Source organism: Delphinapterus leucas, chromosome 2, assembly GCF_059928025.1.
Source record: "Delphinapterus leucas isolate spDelLeu-1000000601 "Yukka" chromosome 2, BTC_Dleu_Yukka2, whole genome shotgun sequence".
NCBI classification, from domain to species: domain Eukaryota; kingdom Metazoa; phylum Chordata; class Mammalia; order Artiodactyla; family Monodontidae; genus Delphinapterus; species Delphinapterus leucas.
In genome coordinates, this window is record NC_143130.1 from 144,207,275 (window position 1) to 144,222,074 (window position 14,800).

Sequence of the window (14,800 nt, forward strand, 5' to 3'; positions counted from 1 at the left end):
AACCACTGCACCACCAGGGAAGCCCCCTCACAGTCACTTTTGCTTTACAGTCAACCTTGGTGAAGATCTATTATAAATAATGAAAAGACAAATAGTATGTCATTAAAATATTACATTGATTATATGTTTTGTAGGTTCCCTTTGAGACACTGTCCCAGTGGAATCTAGAACATACTACTTTAAATGAAGTGGGAAATTTCTTAATTCAAGTCAGCAATGATGAAGTTGGATCATCTATTTCTAAAGAACTGAGGAGGCTGAATAAAAGATGGAGAAAGTTTATTACAAAAACTCAGCTTGTAAGTTTTTTTTTGGTAACAGCTTCATTGAGATATAATTTCCATACATACAATTCACTCAGTTAATCTGCATAACTCAGGGGTTTTCAGTTGAAATATTTAGAGTTGTGCAGCCATCACCATGATCAATTTTGGAACATTTTCATCACCTCATAAAGAAACTTGTACCCATTACCAGTCACTCTTCATTTTCTCGCAATGTCCCCAGCTCTAAAGATTTCCCTATTCTGGATATTTCACGTAAATGGAGTCATATAATACGTAGTCTTTTGTTTCTGGCTTTTTTCACTTAGTGTAATGTTTTCAAAGTTCATTCATTTTGTGACGTATCAGTACTTCATTCCTTTTTATCGGCAAATAATAATCCATTGTATGGATATGCCACATTTTATTTATTGATCAGTTGATGAACATTTGGCTTCTTTCCACTTTTTTGACTACTATGAATAATGCTGATATAACGATTCATGTACAGGTTTTTGCGTGGATATACAGCATACAGATTTCTAGTTGAAATTCATTTACCATTAAAGAATAACATTAAGCATTGTTGCCTACTAGATTTCAAGGTCCTTGAGAACATACACTAAGCTTTATTTATCTTTGTATTTAGTGTAGTGCTTCATAGAAGCATACCTTTAATAAATAATTTTTTGAACTTGAATTATTAAATTATTCTATTTCTTATTCATAACAATTTGAGACTGAGGTGTTGTATGGGAAATTTTATAACGTTGTTACTAACTGATATATCCGAAAAATATATTGAATATGTTCGTTTATTGTCTTTAATCATATATCTTAGCATAGAAATGTAAACATTATATTTCATGACATTAATTTTTTATAGGAAATGAACCTGCCCCTTATAAAAAAGCAAGATGAGCCCTTTCTTGACAATTCTGGAAATACTCAACTATCTAAAGAAGCGAACCTAACTGCTGATTTTTCAACAGATATGTCAATAGAACTTCCTGAAAATCACAGTCAGAATATTATGGTAAATAGTCATACTTTATGTATTTCATTTGTACATAGAATTAATTTAACTTTGCTGTTTTTCTTTTGAAAAAACCATATTGTTGAAACAGTGGTAAATGGGATCATTAGATAACATTTAAAGTATGGTCATTTTCCAGTAAAATGCTCAAGTGGGTCCCTCACGCAGTGGTCTTCAGTGTTAAAGCCCTGGGTGTCTCACTCACTGGGGAGTTTGCAGACACACAGAAGCAGTCATGACTTCTGAGCTGTGGAGATGGAGTTGATATCTTCTTCAGATTGCTTCTGACTAGTATTCAGAAATTGTCCAGCTTTAGGCTAGCCCCTGGCCTGTGTCTTGCTTCCTTTCTGTAAAATGGAGGGAAATAAAATCTTTATTTCTTGCTTTGTTGGGTAATTCAGAGGATGACTTTAGATTATAGATAAGAATATGGAAAAGAAACAACAAAAAAAATCATACACGTGTAAGGTGTAACACCTATGATTTTGGAAGTGTGCCTCCTTCAGAATAGTAACTTATATAGTTTTAAAGAAAGTAATTTTTAACTGGCTTTGGCCAGTTGCCATGATGGAGTGCCCATGTTTTCCCACTGTGAAAAGACATAATCATAGAAGATCTTGAAAAATCTGAATTTGTGCAATATGCTTTTAGAATAGAAGAATATAGAATATTTTTCTCATACATTTAAAATATGATCTGATTAAAAACAACTTTAAGAATGTGTCTGTCATGTAAAGCTGTAGCATATCAACCTGTAGCATATTGAGAGATTATTAATGGGAAAAGGCTTAATTTTGTGGAAATTTGATTCTGATGTTTCACAACTATTGCTAATAGCTGTATTTAATTAAATTGTATACAAGTTTTAGAAATGTGTTTATAGAGTCAATACCCTAATTTTCTAAGCTCTAATCTTCTTATCTGTAAAATGGAGATAATAGTAACTGATAGGGATGATATCATCCTTAAGAAAATTTTTGTGAACAAATCTTTTAATTTTTAAAGTGATATATGCTTAGATAACTAATGAGAACATACTGTATAGCACAAGGAACTCTACACTTAATGCACTGTGGTAACCTAAATGGGAAGGAAATCCAAAAAAGAGGGGATATATGTATATGTATAACTGATTCATTTTGCTGTACAGCAGAAACTAACACAACATTGTAAAGCAACTATACTCCGATAAAAATTAATAAAAAAATAATAAAGCTATATATGCTATCATAAAGTACTGTTTTCATTGTCCAAACAGTAGATCTTAGATCATTAAAATATGTTGACTTAGCACTTGTTTTTATTTTTTTATTTGTTTTGACATGATAGTTTAGTATGCATTTTTTAAAAATTATTATTATTATTTTTATTTATTTTTAACATCTTTATTGGGGTACAATTGCTTTACAATGGTGTGTTAGTTTCTGCTCTATAACAAAGTGAATCAGTTATATATATACATATGTTCCCATATGTCCTCCCTCTTGCGTCTCCCTCCCTCCCACTCTCCCTATCCCACCCCTCCAGGCTGTCACAAAGCACCGAGCTAATATCCCTGTAGTATGCATTTTAACTAAACTTTATAAAGATAATATTAAAACATTGAGTTTAAAAAACAGCCATTGTTTTTGAGATTTTCATTGTTCAATTAATTCACTATAGGGATATAACTTTTTTAAATTGAAAATTAAAATGTAAATGGTACCATTTTCATAGTGATAATTTTGAATGTTGTAGGCTGGGGAAGAACATGAAAAAGAAAATGAAGAATTTACAGGGACACTGAAAGTGGCTGAAGAGGTTGAAAAACTGATTGGACAAGTGAAAATCTGGGAGGCAGAAACCACATCTGTTTTGGATCTTCTGAGACAACAAGGTGATGTAGATACCTCAGTGGAAGAATCTTTGCAGGTATGAGTAGAAAAAGTATTTAAAAGACAGCTTTTATTGTTGTAGGCTTATGTATTAAGATAAAAAGTTTTAAAGGAAACAGTAATAAGACTACTGTTAGAATTTTCTTTGTTGGGGTTTTAAAAAAAATGGCGTGGAATCTCAACCCTGGCTCATTTGCTGTGATTTTGCTTGAAGACAGAGGATAGATTTGAAGACTAATAATACCTTAGGATTTTACATTCTTGAACTAATTTTCCCAGCTACAGGATGGAGATTAAAATATTCTCTTGTATCAGAGGGCAATGAGATGAGTAAGTGAGTTCAGTCTCCTATAGCTCAGTGCAGTGCGAATGTAAGAGATTATACAACCTATGCTTTGAAAGATCAACCCCATATTAAGCTTTCCCTTCCTTAACTGATGCAGGGTGGGGATGAATGTTGTTAAAACTCTGTTCTGTCTTTATTCTCAGGCAGTGGACTCATTGAAAAGCAATGAGGCAACAGTGTATTTTAATATCGCTCAGTTCTCCCTGGAAAAGAGTTACAGTTGAGGTTTTACTGAGTTCCAGCTCAGCTATAAAATTTATAGAGCCTGACATAAGTTACAACCAGATGGAAAGTTCTTGGGATAAAGGAACATTTGTATAATTCTTTTAAATCTACGTTTCTGAAAGGTGTATATGTAGAATTTTGTGTTTATAAGAGTAATACTTTTTATTGCTTTGAAAATATTATATAAACTTACCTGTGCCATCTGCCAGTGCTTTTCTAATTTTATTTTTGTATTTATTTATTTGCTGTATCTGGAATTTATTTTGGTGAAATAAATGAGTAAGAAATGAGAAATTCAATATTTAAAAAATATTTCAAAGCTATAACAATGATCCCTGTTATAAACAGTGAAAACACAAACAAGCTGGAATATACTTCCATTAAAAAGAAATTAAGTAGATCTTTGTTGGATCAAGATATATTGTAAAGTAAGAAATGCAAGTTGCTGAACAGTATTGGTGATGTGATCCTTTTAGTATTTTTAAAAACAGTTGCTTTTTTAAACTTTATGCATTTATATCTGTAGAAAAATATCTGTAAGCATATACAAATAGCTAACTGTGTATCTTGATCCTGCATTATGCCCAGCTCTTAGTACACTTCCTGGTACCTAGTAGATATAAAGTAAATATTTTTAAAATGAATGTGTGAATGATTGATTAAATGACAGTTAAGGGAAGGATGGGGAAGAAGAGGAACTTTTTCTTTATGTGCTGTATACCTCTCCATTCTTTGAGTTTTTTACAGGAGCTTTTGTTACTTTTATGATTCAAAATAGAAAAATTTGAAGTTACAAATGAACATGCTAACTTTAGAACATTTAAATAATGTGTAAAAGTATAAAGAGGAGAATAAAAATCACCATAGTTCCACTGCTCTAAGATAAATAAGATCAACATTTACATAGTTGATATCACACAATATAATTTCTATTTTATCATACCCATGCCACCTCTGAGTTGTAATTAAAATTTTTTTTGTTAATTTGGTAACTGAAAAGTGGTAACTCATTATTTTAATTTGTACTTATTTGATTACATGTAAGATTGAACTGTCTTTCATATATTCATTAGCCATTTGTTTCTGGAATTATATATGTTTTTGTATTTTCTGAATTATCTTTGGGATCTTAGTATTTTTCTTACTGAATTTATAAGCTCTCTGAATCAGGACCCATTTTCATTTGTGTGGCAAATATTTTTACCAAGTTGTTGACTTTTGTTTATTTTATTTCACATAGAAAATTTTTGTACTTATTTAGTCATTTCTGTCTCTTATGCCTAAAAAGGCCCTCCGCACCCAGGGAGCAGATCCATTTTCATGGATAATTTCTTCTTTTCTAGCTTCATATTTTATATATAATTTTCGAATTCATCTGAAATTTATTTTTGGTATGTTGTATAAAGCATGGTTCTAAAAAGGTGTTTTCCAATAGCCATTTTCTCCAGTAACATTTATTGAACTCCCTTCTGGCTGATTAGACTTAACAACAGTTTCTTTTTAAGGTTTATTACTACTCTCTCAACTTATTTTCTCTCTGTTGGCATTGTATTTCTTCTAGTCTTTATTTTATTGAAGTGCTTAGTATATAAAAAAAATCTATAAAAGACTGTTGCTCAGAATCTGATTATATTTATATAAAATTTCAAAATGAATGTTTAAAATAACATTTTTTAGACTATAAATTTGCCTCATTTTGGATTAATAGTTAACTTTTTATGATTTCCTGATGAGATTGTTAGGGTTAATGTTTAACATAATCAGAATATTTATTTGAATATTTATATTTAAATATTTATAATTATTTAATATATAAATATAAGAATATTTATAATCAGAATATTTAAGTGATATTTAAGTGATCTCACTTTAATTTGTTTTCATAGCATCTTATTGCCAAAGGCTCTATGTATGAAGAGCTTGTGTCTAGAACTGAAGACACTTTACAAATGGATGTGCAAAATGTTTCAAGCCAGGAGTCTCTTCAGCATGTGATCACAGCTGGGCTTCAGGCAAAGATTCAAGAAGCTAAAGAGAAAGTTCAGGTCTCTCTTTAATATTCCCTATTTAGTGAATTTAGTCTTTAAAACTGAGTGGTCAGTGAGAGGGCAGGGAAGGGGGGGGATTGCCTTGTAGTTTGGAAATGTTTTGTAAAATATGAATTTTGCCTTATATTTTATTTCTTTATTATTTAGAGCATGTTGGAAAAATCAATATAATAAGTAGGATGTTCTTATGTCTAGTGGGAAAATATGAGTTGCTACTCAAAGAAAATATTTATTAACTTATGAGTTTTCTAAGAAGTTGGGCTAAGTGTTAAGTTGAGAATTTTTTGTCATCACAGATCAATATGGTAAAATTAGTAGCAGTGTTGAAGAACTCAACTGATGTTTCCCCAGACCTGGATGCCAGGCTGAAGGTGGAAGACTCACAGAAGGAACTTGAATCATACATTACAAGGGCTGAACAATTACTTGGCCAAAGAGAGAGCCAGAGAGGACTAATTTCAAAATACAAGGTGCGGCTCTTTCAGCCATCAAATGTAGGACATTTATCATTAGTAGATATAAATCTACCTCATTTGAAATCAAGATGTTTCTGTCACTGTAATTATAACAAAGTTATTATAACTTTAAAAAATTTCCAAGTTTTATACATTGTTCCCCAGAAACTCTTAAAAATAAAAATTGAAACGAAGATTTTTTTAAATTCACATTTTACTGTATGAATGAACTCAGTGGTATAGTGTAAAAAGCACGGCTGACTTCTATGACATTGAGCAAGAATCTTAATTTCTCTGGCTTTTTTAATCAAATAAAATGGACATAATAATTCTAGTCCTATCCAGCTGCCAATAAATGAAAATAAGGTATGTGAAGAAACTTTGAGTCGTTAAAATTCCTCAAATGTAAAATAAAGCCTTTATTATTAAAATGCGCTGGTAAAAGCTACTTATGAACATATGCTTATCAGCAGTTAAAGATCCAATAGTGTTTTGTATGGAGACAGTTTTAGGTTGACTTTTCATGGTCTGATAGGCAGCTTAAGATGTATCAAACTACTGTGTATAAAATAAATAAGCTCCAAGGATATATTGTACAGCACAGAAAATATAGCTATTATTTTATAACTTTAAATGGAGCGTAATCCATAAAAGCATCAAATCATCATGTTGTACACCTGAAATTAATATAATATTGTAAATCAATTATACTTTAAAAAAAAGACGTGTCCAAAGCCGACTCACTATTAACTAACACTGGAGGTACTTGGGGATATGAAATAAGAGTAAAACAAGGTCTCTACCCTTGGAGGTTGGACAGGTAGAGAAATATGTGTTCTTTCCTTCATTCATTTATTCAGCATTTAACAAGTTTATTGCACATTTAAAATGAGCTAGGCATTTTGGGAGAGATAAAGATGAAGTAAATCCAGAACAGTAATAGACTAACAGACATAGAAAACAAACTATGGTTACCAAAGGGGATAGTGGTGGGGTATGGGGGGAGGAGATAAATTGGGAATTTGGGATTAACATATACACATTAAGTATATATAAAAATAGATAATCAACAAGGTCCTATTGTATAGCACAGGGAATTCTACTCAATATCTTGTAATAACCTATAATGGAAAAGAATCTGAAAAAGAATATATATGTATGTATATTACTTTGCTGTACACTTGAAACTAACACAGCATTGTAAATTTACTTCAATTTAAAAAAAAAATGATGAAGTAAATCAATACTGCCAGTGCTACTGTGCACAGTTTTTTCAGGAAAAGGAGCTCCTACAGGAGCCTCTCCATTCTCCTTGTGGTCTCCTTCTCTTGTCTGGGCTCAACCCTCTTCTGGCTTTCTGGACTGTTAACCGTATTGGACCCTAATATCAGGTATTTCAGCATTGCTTTTCCCACAGCCATCTTATGCTGCTTGCACCTTGCCAGCCACCAGCTTTGGCCAATTCCCGCTGTCTTTTTTCCTCTCTTGTACTCCCATATGCTGAGAGTGCTGAACTAAACTTAAGAGTCAGTTGTTCTTTTAAGTAATCACTAGGCTGAATTTCAAAAGGACAGATATGGTCAGCTGAGGAAAGAGGGAAGAAAAAGAAAAAGCAGAGGCCGCAGGCCCCTCCTCTACCAGAGAGAGGAGTTACAGTGTCAGTTTTTGCACCATTTTCCTCTCCCTGACCATCTTCCTTTTGGAATCTGAGGCCAGGGATTTCCACCATTTTGTCTCTGGCATTTAGTGAAGTAGATCCATTTTCACAGCAGAAGCAGAATCCCTGCCCTGCCAGGTATTGCCCTGAGACCCCCTGGGACTCCTGGGACACATGGGTGGTAGCAGCCCCTTCCGGCACACAGGGCTAGCATGTCTTCCCTGGCCGTGAATCTAGCAATCCTCACAGAGGCTTTGGAGGAGGTTCCTGGGGGCCCAGGTTGTACCTTTTCTGCAGGAGACCCATAATAAATATGTAATAAGTATATGAATGACTTCCCACCCTGCTTAATTGCCTTCTTCCCCAGAATTACTTTCATCTTCTTGTCTCTTATAGATTTTTCTGCCCTTTCACAGACCCCAGACTATTTTTGTTCTGTCATTTGATAGTTACCTAAGCCAGGTTTTTGTCCTTATGGAGTATTGCCAGGTAATATTCTATAAGAGTAGATAAGTGTGAAGTAAGGGACGAACACATTCCTGGGAAGGCAGATCCCATCCCCATCTCCTGCTGCTCCTTCCCTGGGATGGGACTGCGATTATGGTTAGTCCTGGGCAAAACTTTGAAGTCCATGATAAGGGGATGTTGCCTCCTTGCAGTATAAAATGCTTATGTACAATATTAAATATTTGCTGTCTTAACCCTACTATAAATTGTGTCTTATTGCAACACTGATCTCTAATACAAGCTGGTATACTCTTAATATTGTATTACTTATGAAGTGTGGTCGTCTGCTCAATACTTAAGAATTTTAGAGGATACTTTGCCAGTGGCTCATAATAAGCCTTTCAGTAAGCCTTTTAAATATTTATCAAAGGGGTACCAAAAACCATGCTGCATATCTTAAGGAAGTCTTTATCCTGGCCTCAAATGTGTAACTACATTTGAATAATGAATATTTTGCAATTCTTTTCAAAAGAATTCAAGGGATACAAAAGGGAGATCAACCTCAATCTACCAAGAGAAGTCTCCCCTAAATCTTCAAATAGTCTTCATGGAGTCCTTTCCTGGTTCTACATGTTAAAGACTCTAAAATTCTACCTGTTAAATTAGCTTTGAGGACGTGGCAGTAGAATAAGGCTTTCATGTTCTTGTTTGTGGTTTTATTTTTAGGAAGCACTAATAATTTTTAATACTAAAAGTCTGGCCAAGTATTTGAAAGCTGTTGAAGAATTGAAAAATAATGTAACTGAGGATGTAAAGCTGTCTTTGGAAGAAAAGAGTAGAGATATCTGTGCCAAGTGGGAGGTAAGAACATTCATATGTGTCTGGAGCTTATGCTTATAGATCTGACCCTGGACTTGTTTGTCATCAGAGTCATCTTTGGTGGTCCCTTGTCTGCCCCGTATCACGGAGGGCTGATCACTGTAGGCTGTGGTTCTCAGGCCCGGCATCAGCTGGCTTCTGTCTGTGTTCATCCAATGACAGCAGTGTTTGGAGATTAAAGGGTGATTGGAAGGTGGAAAAGGGAGCATCCAATGGCTTTCTTTCCCTTTCTCTCTTGCACAGTGCCTCTGGCAGCTGTGTCTCCCCCTGGCTGCAGGTTCCATGGATCCAGCTTCTGATGGGTGACCATTCTCCCTGGGCTCCGCTGAAGCCTCCAGCCTAGGGTGGTAGCAGCTTTCTGCCGATGCTAATCTCTGGATTACCTTACTGTCCCCTCTTTGGCTTTCATCTCTTATAACCGATTCCCTGCATTTAATTCCCTCTGTGTTAAATATTTAATGTTTTCTGGTTTCCTGGTTGGATCCTGACTAAGACAACTTATTGACACATATAAGCATATAGAGTTTCATAGAAAATAGGTATAGGCTTTGGTGGCTGACAGACCTGGATCCAGCAGCTATGACCTTGGGCAAGTTGCTTAACTACTGGGAGCTTCAGTGATAAGATGGGAATAATTCCACCTACTTGGCAGGACTGTTGCAAGGATTTATATAAAGCACCTACCACAGAGATTGTGTTTAGTAAATAGTACTTAGTATTAAGTGTGTGCATGTGTGTGTGTGAATATATGGAGAGAGAGAGAGAATAAGGTAATATAATTGAATATCTACTGTTAAAGGCCTTCTTAAAACACATTTTTAAAAATCTATTTGTTTGTTTGTTTTATTTTTGGCCATGTTGGCTTCTCTTGTTGCAGAGCACGGGCTCCAGGCACGTGGGCTTCAGTAGTTGTGGCACGTGGGCTCAGTAGTTGTGGCCATGGGCTTAGTTGCTCTGCGGCACGTGGGATCCTCCCGGACCGGGGCTCGAACCCTTGTCCCCTGCATTGGCAGGCGGATTCCCAACCACTGTGCCACCAGGGAGGCCCTAATACACATTTTAAAATAAACTTTTAGAACAATTTTAGATTTACAAAATTATTACAGGGGTAATACAGAGAGTTCCAATATACCCATGACCAGTTTCCCGTTATTAACATCTTACATTAATATGGTACCTTTCTCACAATTAAAGGACTAATATTGATAGATTATTAACTGAAGTTTATACTTTATTCATATTTCCACAGTTTTCCCCTAATGTCCTTTTACATCTGTTCTGGAATCCCATTCAGGATACACATTGTAGTTACTTGATATTTCTCCATAGGCTCAGATACGTGTTCTGTAATAATTTTCTCCCAGTCTGCAGCTTGTCTTTTAATTCTAACAGTGTCTTTCACAGACAAAACACATTTTTAGTTATTAGAAGAAAAAAATATGTTTCTGATATATTTTAAAACATCCTCCCCAAAGATACATGGATGAATCAGAATTTCACATAAGCTCTATTTCTATCCTTTGTTACAACAAATATTTTTGTGTTTCTAATGGAAATCTTTTCAGTATATCCTATTATGGTTAATATGTGCCTTTGGTTTTTTTTGTTTTTCTTTTCTTGGCAGTCGCTTCATCATGAAATGTCTTTGTATATTCAACAACTAACAATAGACATTGAAAAAGAAAAACTTAGTGACAATATTGCAAAACTCGAAAAACAAATAAATAAAGAAAAGAAACTAATTCGCAGAGGAAGGACCAAGGATCTCATCAAGCAACATGAGGTAAAAACCTGTTTCCATTCACATTTTGTTATCATTGTGGGGTTTATCTTAAATGGTTTAATATGCCCTTGGCTAGGGTTAAATCTGCTCTGAAAATTACTTTAGCCCTTTTGTCCCCTGGGGATCTTCCCTTCTGCAGTCCAAGCTCTAACTAGAGCCCGTGCTTCTTGTCTTTTGGAAGTGAGAAAAATTCAGAATTGAGTTAATATTTCTTCTTTATATATCTCAGTGGGCCCTGTCCTGAGACTCTGGTTACAAGATGTGTCACCTGCTATTGAAGTTCCCGTAGTTACTTTTGTAAGGACATGGTGTCCTCAGAAACACGGCTCTTGTGAAAGATACCAAATCAGCATATAAACCAGCTGGGGCAAATCTAATGGTCTCTTTTTGGTCCTCATCCTGTTTGATTTCTTCTGCATATTTGACAGTACTGACCCCTCTTTTCATTTCTTTTAAACTTGCTACTGCTGTGGCTCTCTCAATATAAATCTCTCTTGCTTTTTCTTATTTTATTATTTTGGAGGGAGGCCTTCATTTTAGTGCCCTTCACTAATTTTCCTTTTTTATTGTGTTACCCTGATGTCTTAGTTTTGGGGTCTCAGTTTTTGGCTAATTTCATGCTTGCTCCAGGTACTTGTATGCACTTGGGCGTTTTAACTGCCCTCTCTACAATGATAGCACCTATCATTATCTCCAGCCTCGTCCTTCCCCCTGACCTCCAGGTTGTGTTTCTAACCAAGAAGTAGATACCACCAGCGTTCCCCAGAGACCTCCACTTCAGCATGTCCAAAACCAACCAATAATATCTTCTCTTGAACTTTTCTTCCTCTTAATGTATCCTGGTTATGAAAGGCATTGCCGTCTCAGAACTCCCTCCCCCCTTCTTCTTTCCTTCTCACTCAGCCTTACTGTAGTCGGTTGCCAGCTCCCCATCTTCAGAAGAGCTGCTTCTTTTCCTTCCTTTCCACCAGTGTTACCACTTCCCTTAACCTGGGGTCATTTTCTCAGTATGATGGTGGTTGCACTGTCTTCCAGCCCTATCACCAGAGTGATCCCTTTGAACCACAAATCTTATGTCACTGGTTCACCATTACTCCCGGGACATCTCCATACTCCTCAGAAGGCCACACAAGGCCCTTCATGTGTGGCCTCAGGACACGCCTTCATCACCCCTCCAGCCATGTCCTTTCAGAACTGGAGCTTTTCTTCTCTCCGCTGCTCCTTTTGCTAGGCATGACCTCTCTCCCCTTTTACTTGGAAGGACTCGTACGTGTTCTTTCCACCTCTAGCTCAGATGGCTCCTCCATGTGAAGGAGGCTTTCTCTGACTCCTTAAGGCAGGTAGTGGCCCTGTCATAGCACTTGTCATGTGATATGCTCATTATTTATGTGACTACTGTTGGGGAGGAACAAATTTTCCTCTACCCTTTTTTTTTTTTTGCGGTACGCGGGCCTCTCACTGTTGTGGCCTCTCCTGTTGTGGAGCACAGGTTCCGGACGCGCAGGCTCAGTGGCCATGGCTCACGGGCCCAGCCGCTCCGCGGCATGTGGGATCTTCCCGGACCGGGCACGAACCCGTGTCCCCTGCATCGGCAGGCGGACTCTCAGCCACTGCGCCACCAGGGAAGCCCTCCCCTACCCTTTAAGATCCCTGGCTGGGTCTGGAAATTGAACTGACAAAGACAGATTAACAGGAGAAAGGCATACACATTTTATTGAATTTTTATATGCACATGGGAGCCTTCACAAGAGCATGATGACCCAAAGAAGTGACCAGAGCAGGAATCTTTTATACCTTTTAGACAAAGAAACAATACATTTGTGAAGAATTGACAAGACAAAGGAGTTTGGGCTAGGGATAGTAAAAAGGTGAAGAAGAAACTAGGAAGATAAGGGTTAGGGTACAGGGTTTGTTTGCAGATTCCTTTGGTCCCATCTCTGGGCTGATAGAACTCTGTCTCCAGTAAAATAAACTTTATTTCTTGCCTTTAGGCAGAAAAGGGGAAACCTTTTCTGTTTCGTTTTTCTTTTTTTTGGCCATGCTGCGTGGCTTGCGGGATCTTAGTTCCCTGACCAGGGATTGAACCTGGGCCCCAGCAGTGAAAGCACGAAGTCCTAACCACTGGACTGCCAGGGAATTCCCTCTGTGTTTACTGCTTCTTAATTGCCTTCAGTTCAAAATTATTTTCACATCCTAAACCATAATGGAAAAGAATATGAAAAAGAATGTATATATATGTTTAACTGAATCACTTGGCTATACAGCAGAAGCTAACACAACATTGAAAATCAACCATACTTCAATTAAAAAAAATAATTTTCACATCAAAGAGGCGTACATTGGGTTGACGTGTTCTGGTTTCCTTCACTACGTCACTGGGCTGCGGCGAATCCCTTTAGGGCTGACTGCTCGTCTTTGTTTCCAGTGCCCATTCCCACACCAGGCACACAGTGGATGGGCTTATAAAAGAAAGTGTTGGGGGTTTTTTTGTTTTTGGTTTTTTCCCTTTTTTTTTAAACATCTTTATTGGAGTATAATTGCTTTACAATGGTATGTTAGTTTCTGCTTTATAACAAAGTGAATCAGCTGTACATATACATATATCCCCATATCTCCTCCCTCTTGTGTCTCCCTCCCACCCTCCCTATCCCACCCCTCTAGGTGGTCACAAAGCACCGAACTGATCTCCCTGTGCTATGCAGCTGCTTCCCACTAGCTAGCTATTTTACATTTGGTAGTGTATATATGTCCATGCCTCTCTCTCACTTCATCCCAGCTTACCCTTCCCCCTCCCTGTGTCCTCAAGTCCATTCTCTACGTCTGCATCTTTATTCCTGTCCTGCCCCTAGGTTTTTCAGAACCTTTTTTTTTTTTTTAGTTTCCATATATATGTGTTAGCATAGGTATTTGTTTTTCTCTTTCTGACTTATTTCACTCTGTATGACAGACTCTAGGTCCATCCACCTCACTACAAATAACTCAATTTTGTTTCTTTTTATGGCTGAGTAATATTCCATTGTATATATGTGCCACATCTTCTTTATTCATTCATCTGTCGATGGACACTCAGGTTGCTTCCATGTCCTGGCTATTGTAAATAGAGCTGCAATGAACATTGTGGTACATGACTCTTTTTGAATTATGGTTTTCTCAGGGTATATGCCCAGTAGTGGGATTGCTGGGTCGTATGGTAGTTCTACTTTTAGTTGTTTTTTTTTTTTTGTGGTATGCAGGCCTCTCACTGCTGTGGCCTCTCCCGTTGCAGAGCACAGGCTCTGGACGTGCAGGCTCAGTGGCCATGGCTCACAGGCCCAGCCACTCCGCGGCATGTGGGATCTTCCCAGACCGGGTCACGAACCCGTGTCCCCTGCATTGGCAGGCGGACCCTCAACCACTGCGCCACCAGGGAAGCCCTCTACTTTTAGTTTTTTAAGGAACCTCCATACTGTTCTCCATAGTGGCTGTATCAATTGAAAGTGTTGTTAAAGTCACACACATCTGTTAGTTTCTAATCCTCAAGGACTAATCATGTAAACTCATTTGAAACACATTCCCTGCTTTATTTCCTCAATCAGGCCTGCTTTTCGGAGGAAAGCAGCCTGTACCAGCTTGATCACCACATGGATGTCCTGCGGGAGCTGTGTGAAGAGCTGACTTCACAGAAGAGTCAACAGGAAGTGAGGAGAGCGCTCAAAGATTATGAACAGAAGATAGAAAGGCTTCGGAAATGTGCTTCCGAGATTCATATGACACTGCAACCCACTGTGGGAGGCACGTCGAAAAACAA

At 36.9% G+C, this 14,800-nt stretch overlaps 1 protein-coding gene across 20 annotated transcripts in view; it reads left to right on the forward strand.

The window, feature by feature from the left end:
- SYNE2 (spectrin repeat containing nuclear envelope protein 2) overlaps positions 1-14,800 on the forward strand; it is a 348,050-nt gene that overhangs the window by 119,320 nt on the left and 213,930 nt on the right. For 16 of the 20 annotated variants that reach the window (XR_016392190.1, XM_089907796.1, XM_089907794.1 and 13 more), the window contains 8 exons: positions 135-299; positions 1,150-1,299; positions 3,037-3,210; positions 5,631-5,789; positions 6,089-6,286; positions 9,078-9,212; positions 10,855-11,013; positions 14,589-14,800. Coding sequence is in view for 19 of the 20 variants with exons in the window: in XM_089907796.1 (XP_089763922.1) it covers positions 135-299; positions 1,150-1,299; positions 3,037-3,210; positions 5,631-5,789; positions 6,089-6,286; positions 9,078-9,212; positions 10,855-11,013; positions 14,589-14,800 (1,352 nt within the window). In the remaining variant the exon portion in view is untranslated. The remainder of the gene's footprint in view (positions 1-134; positions 300-1,149; positions 1,300-3,036; positions 3,211-5,630; positions 5,790-6,088; positions 6,287-9,077; positions 9,213-10,854; positions 11,014-14,588) is intronic. The other 4 variants (XM_022570393.3, XM_089907803.1, XM_089907805.1 and 1 more) reach the window with 2 other exon arrangements.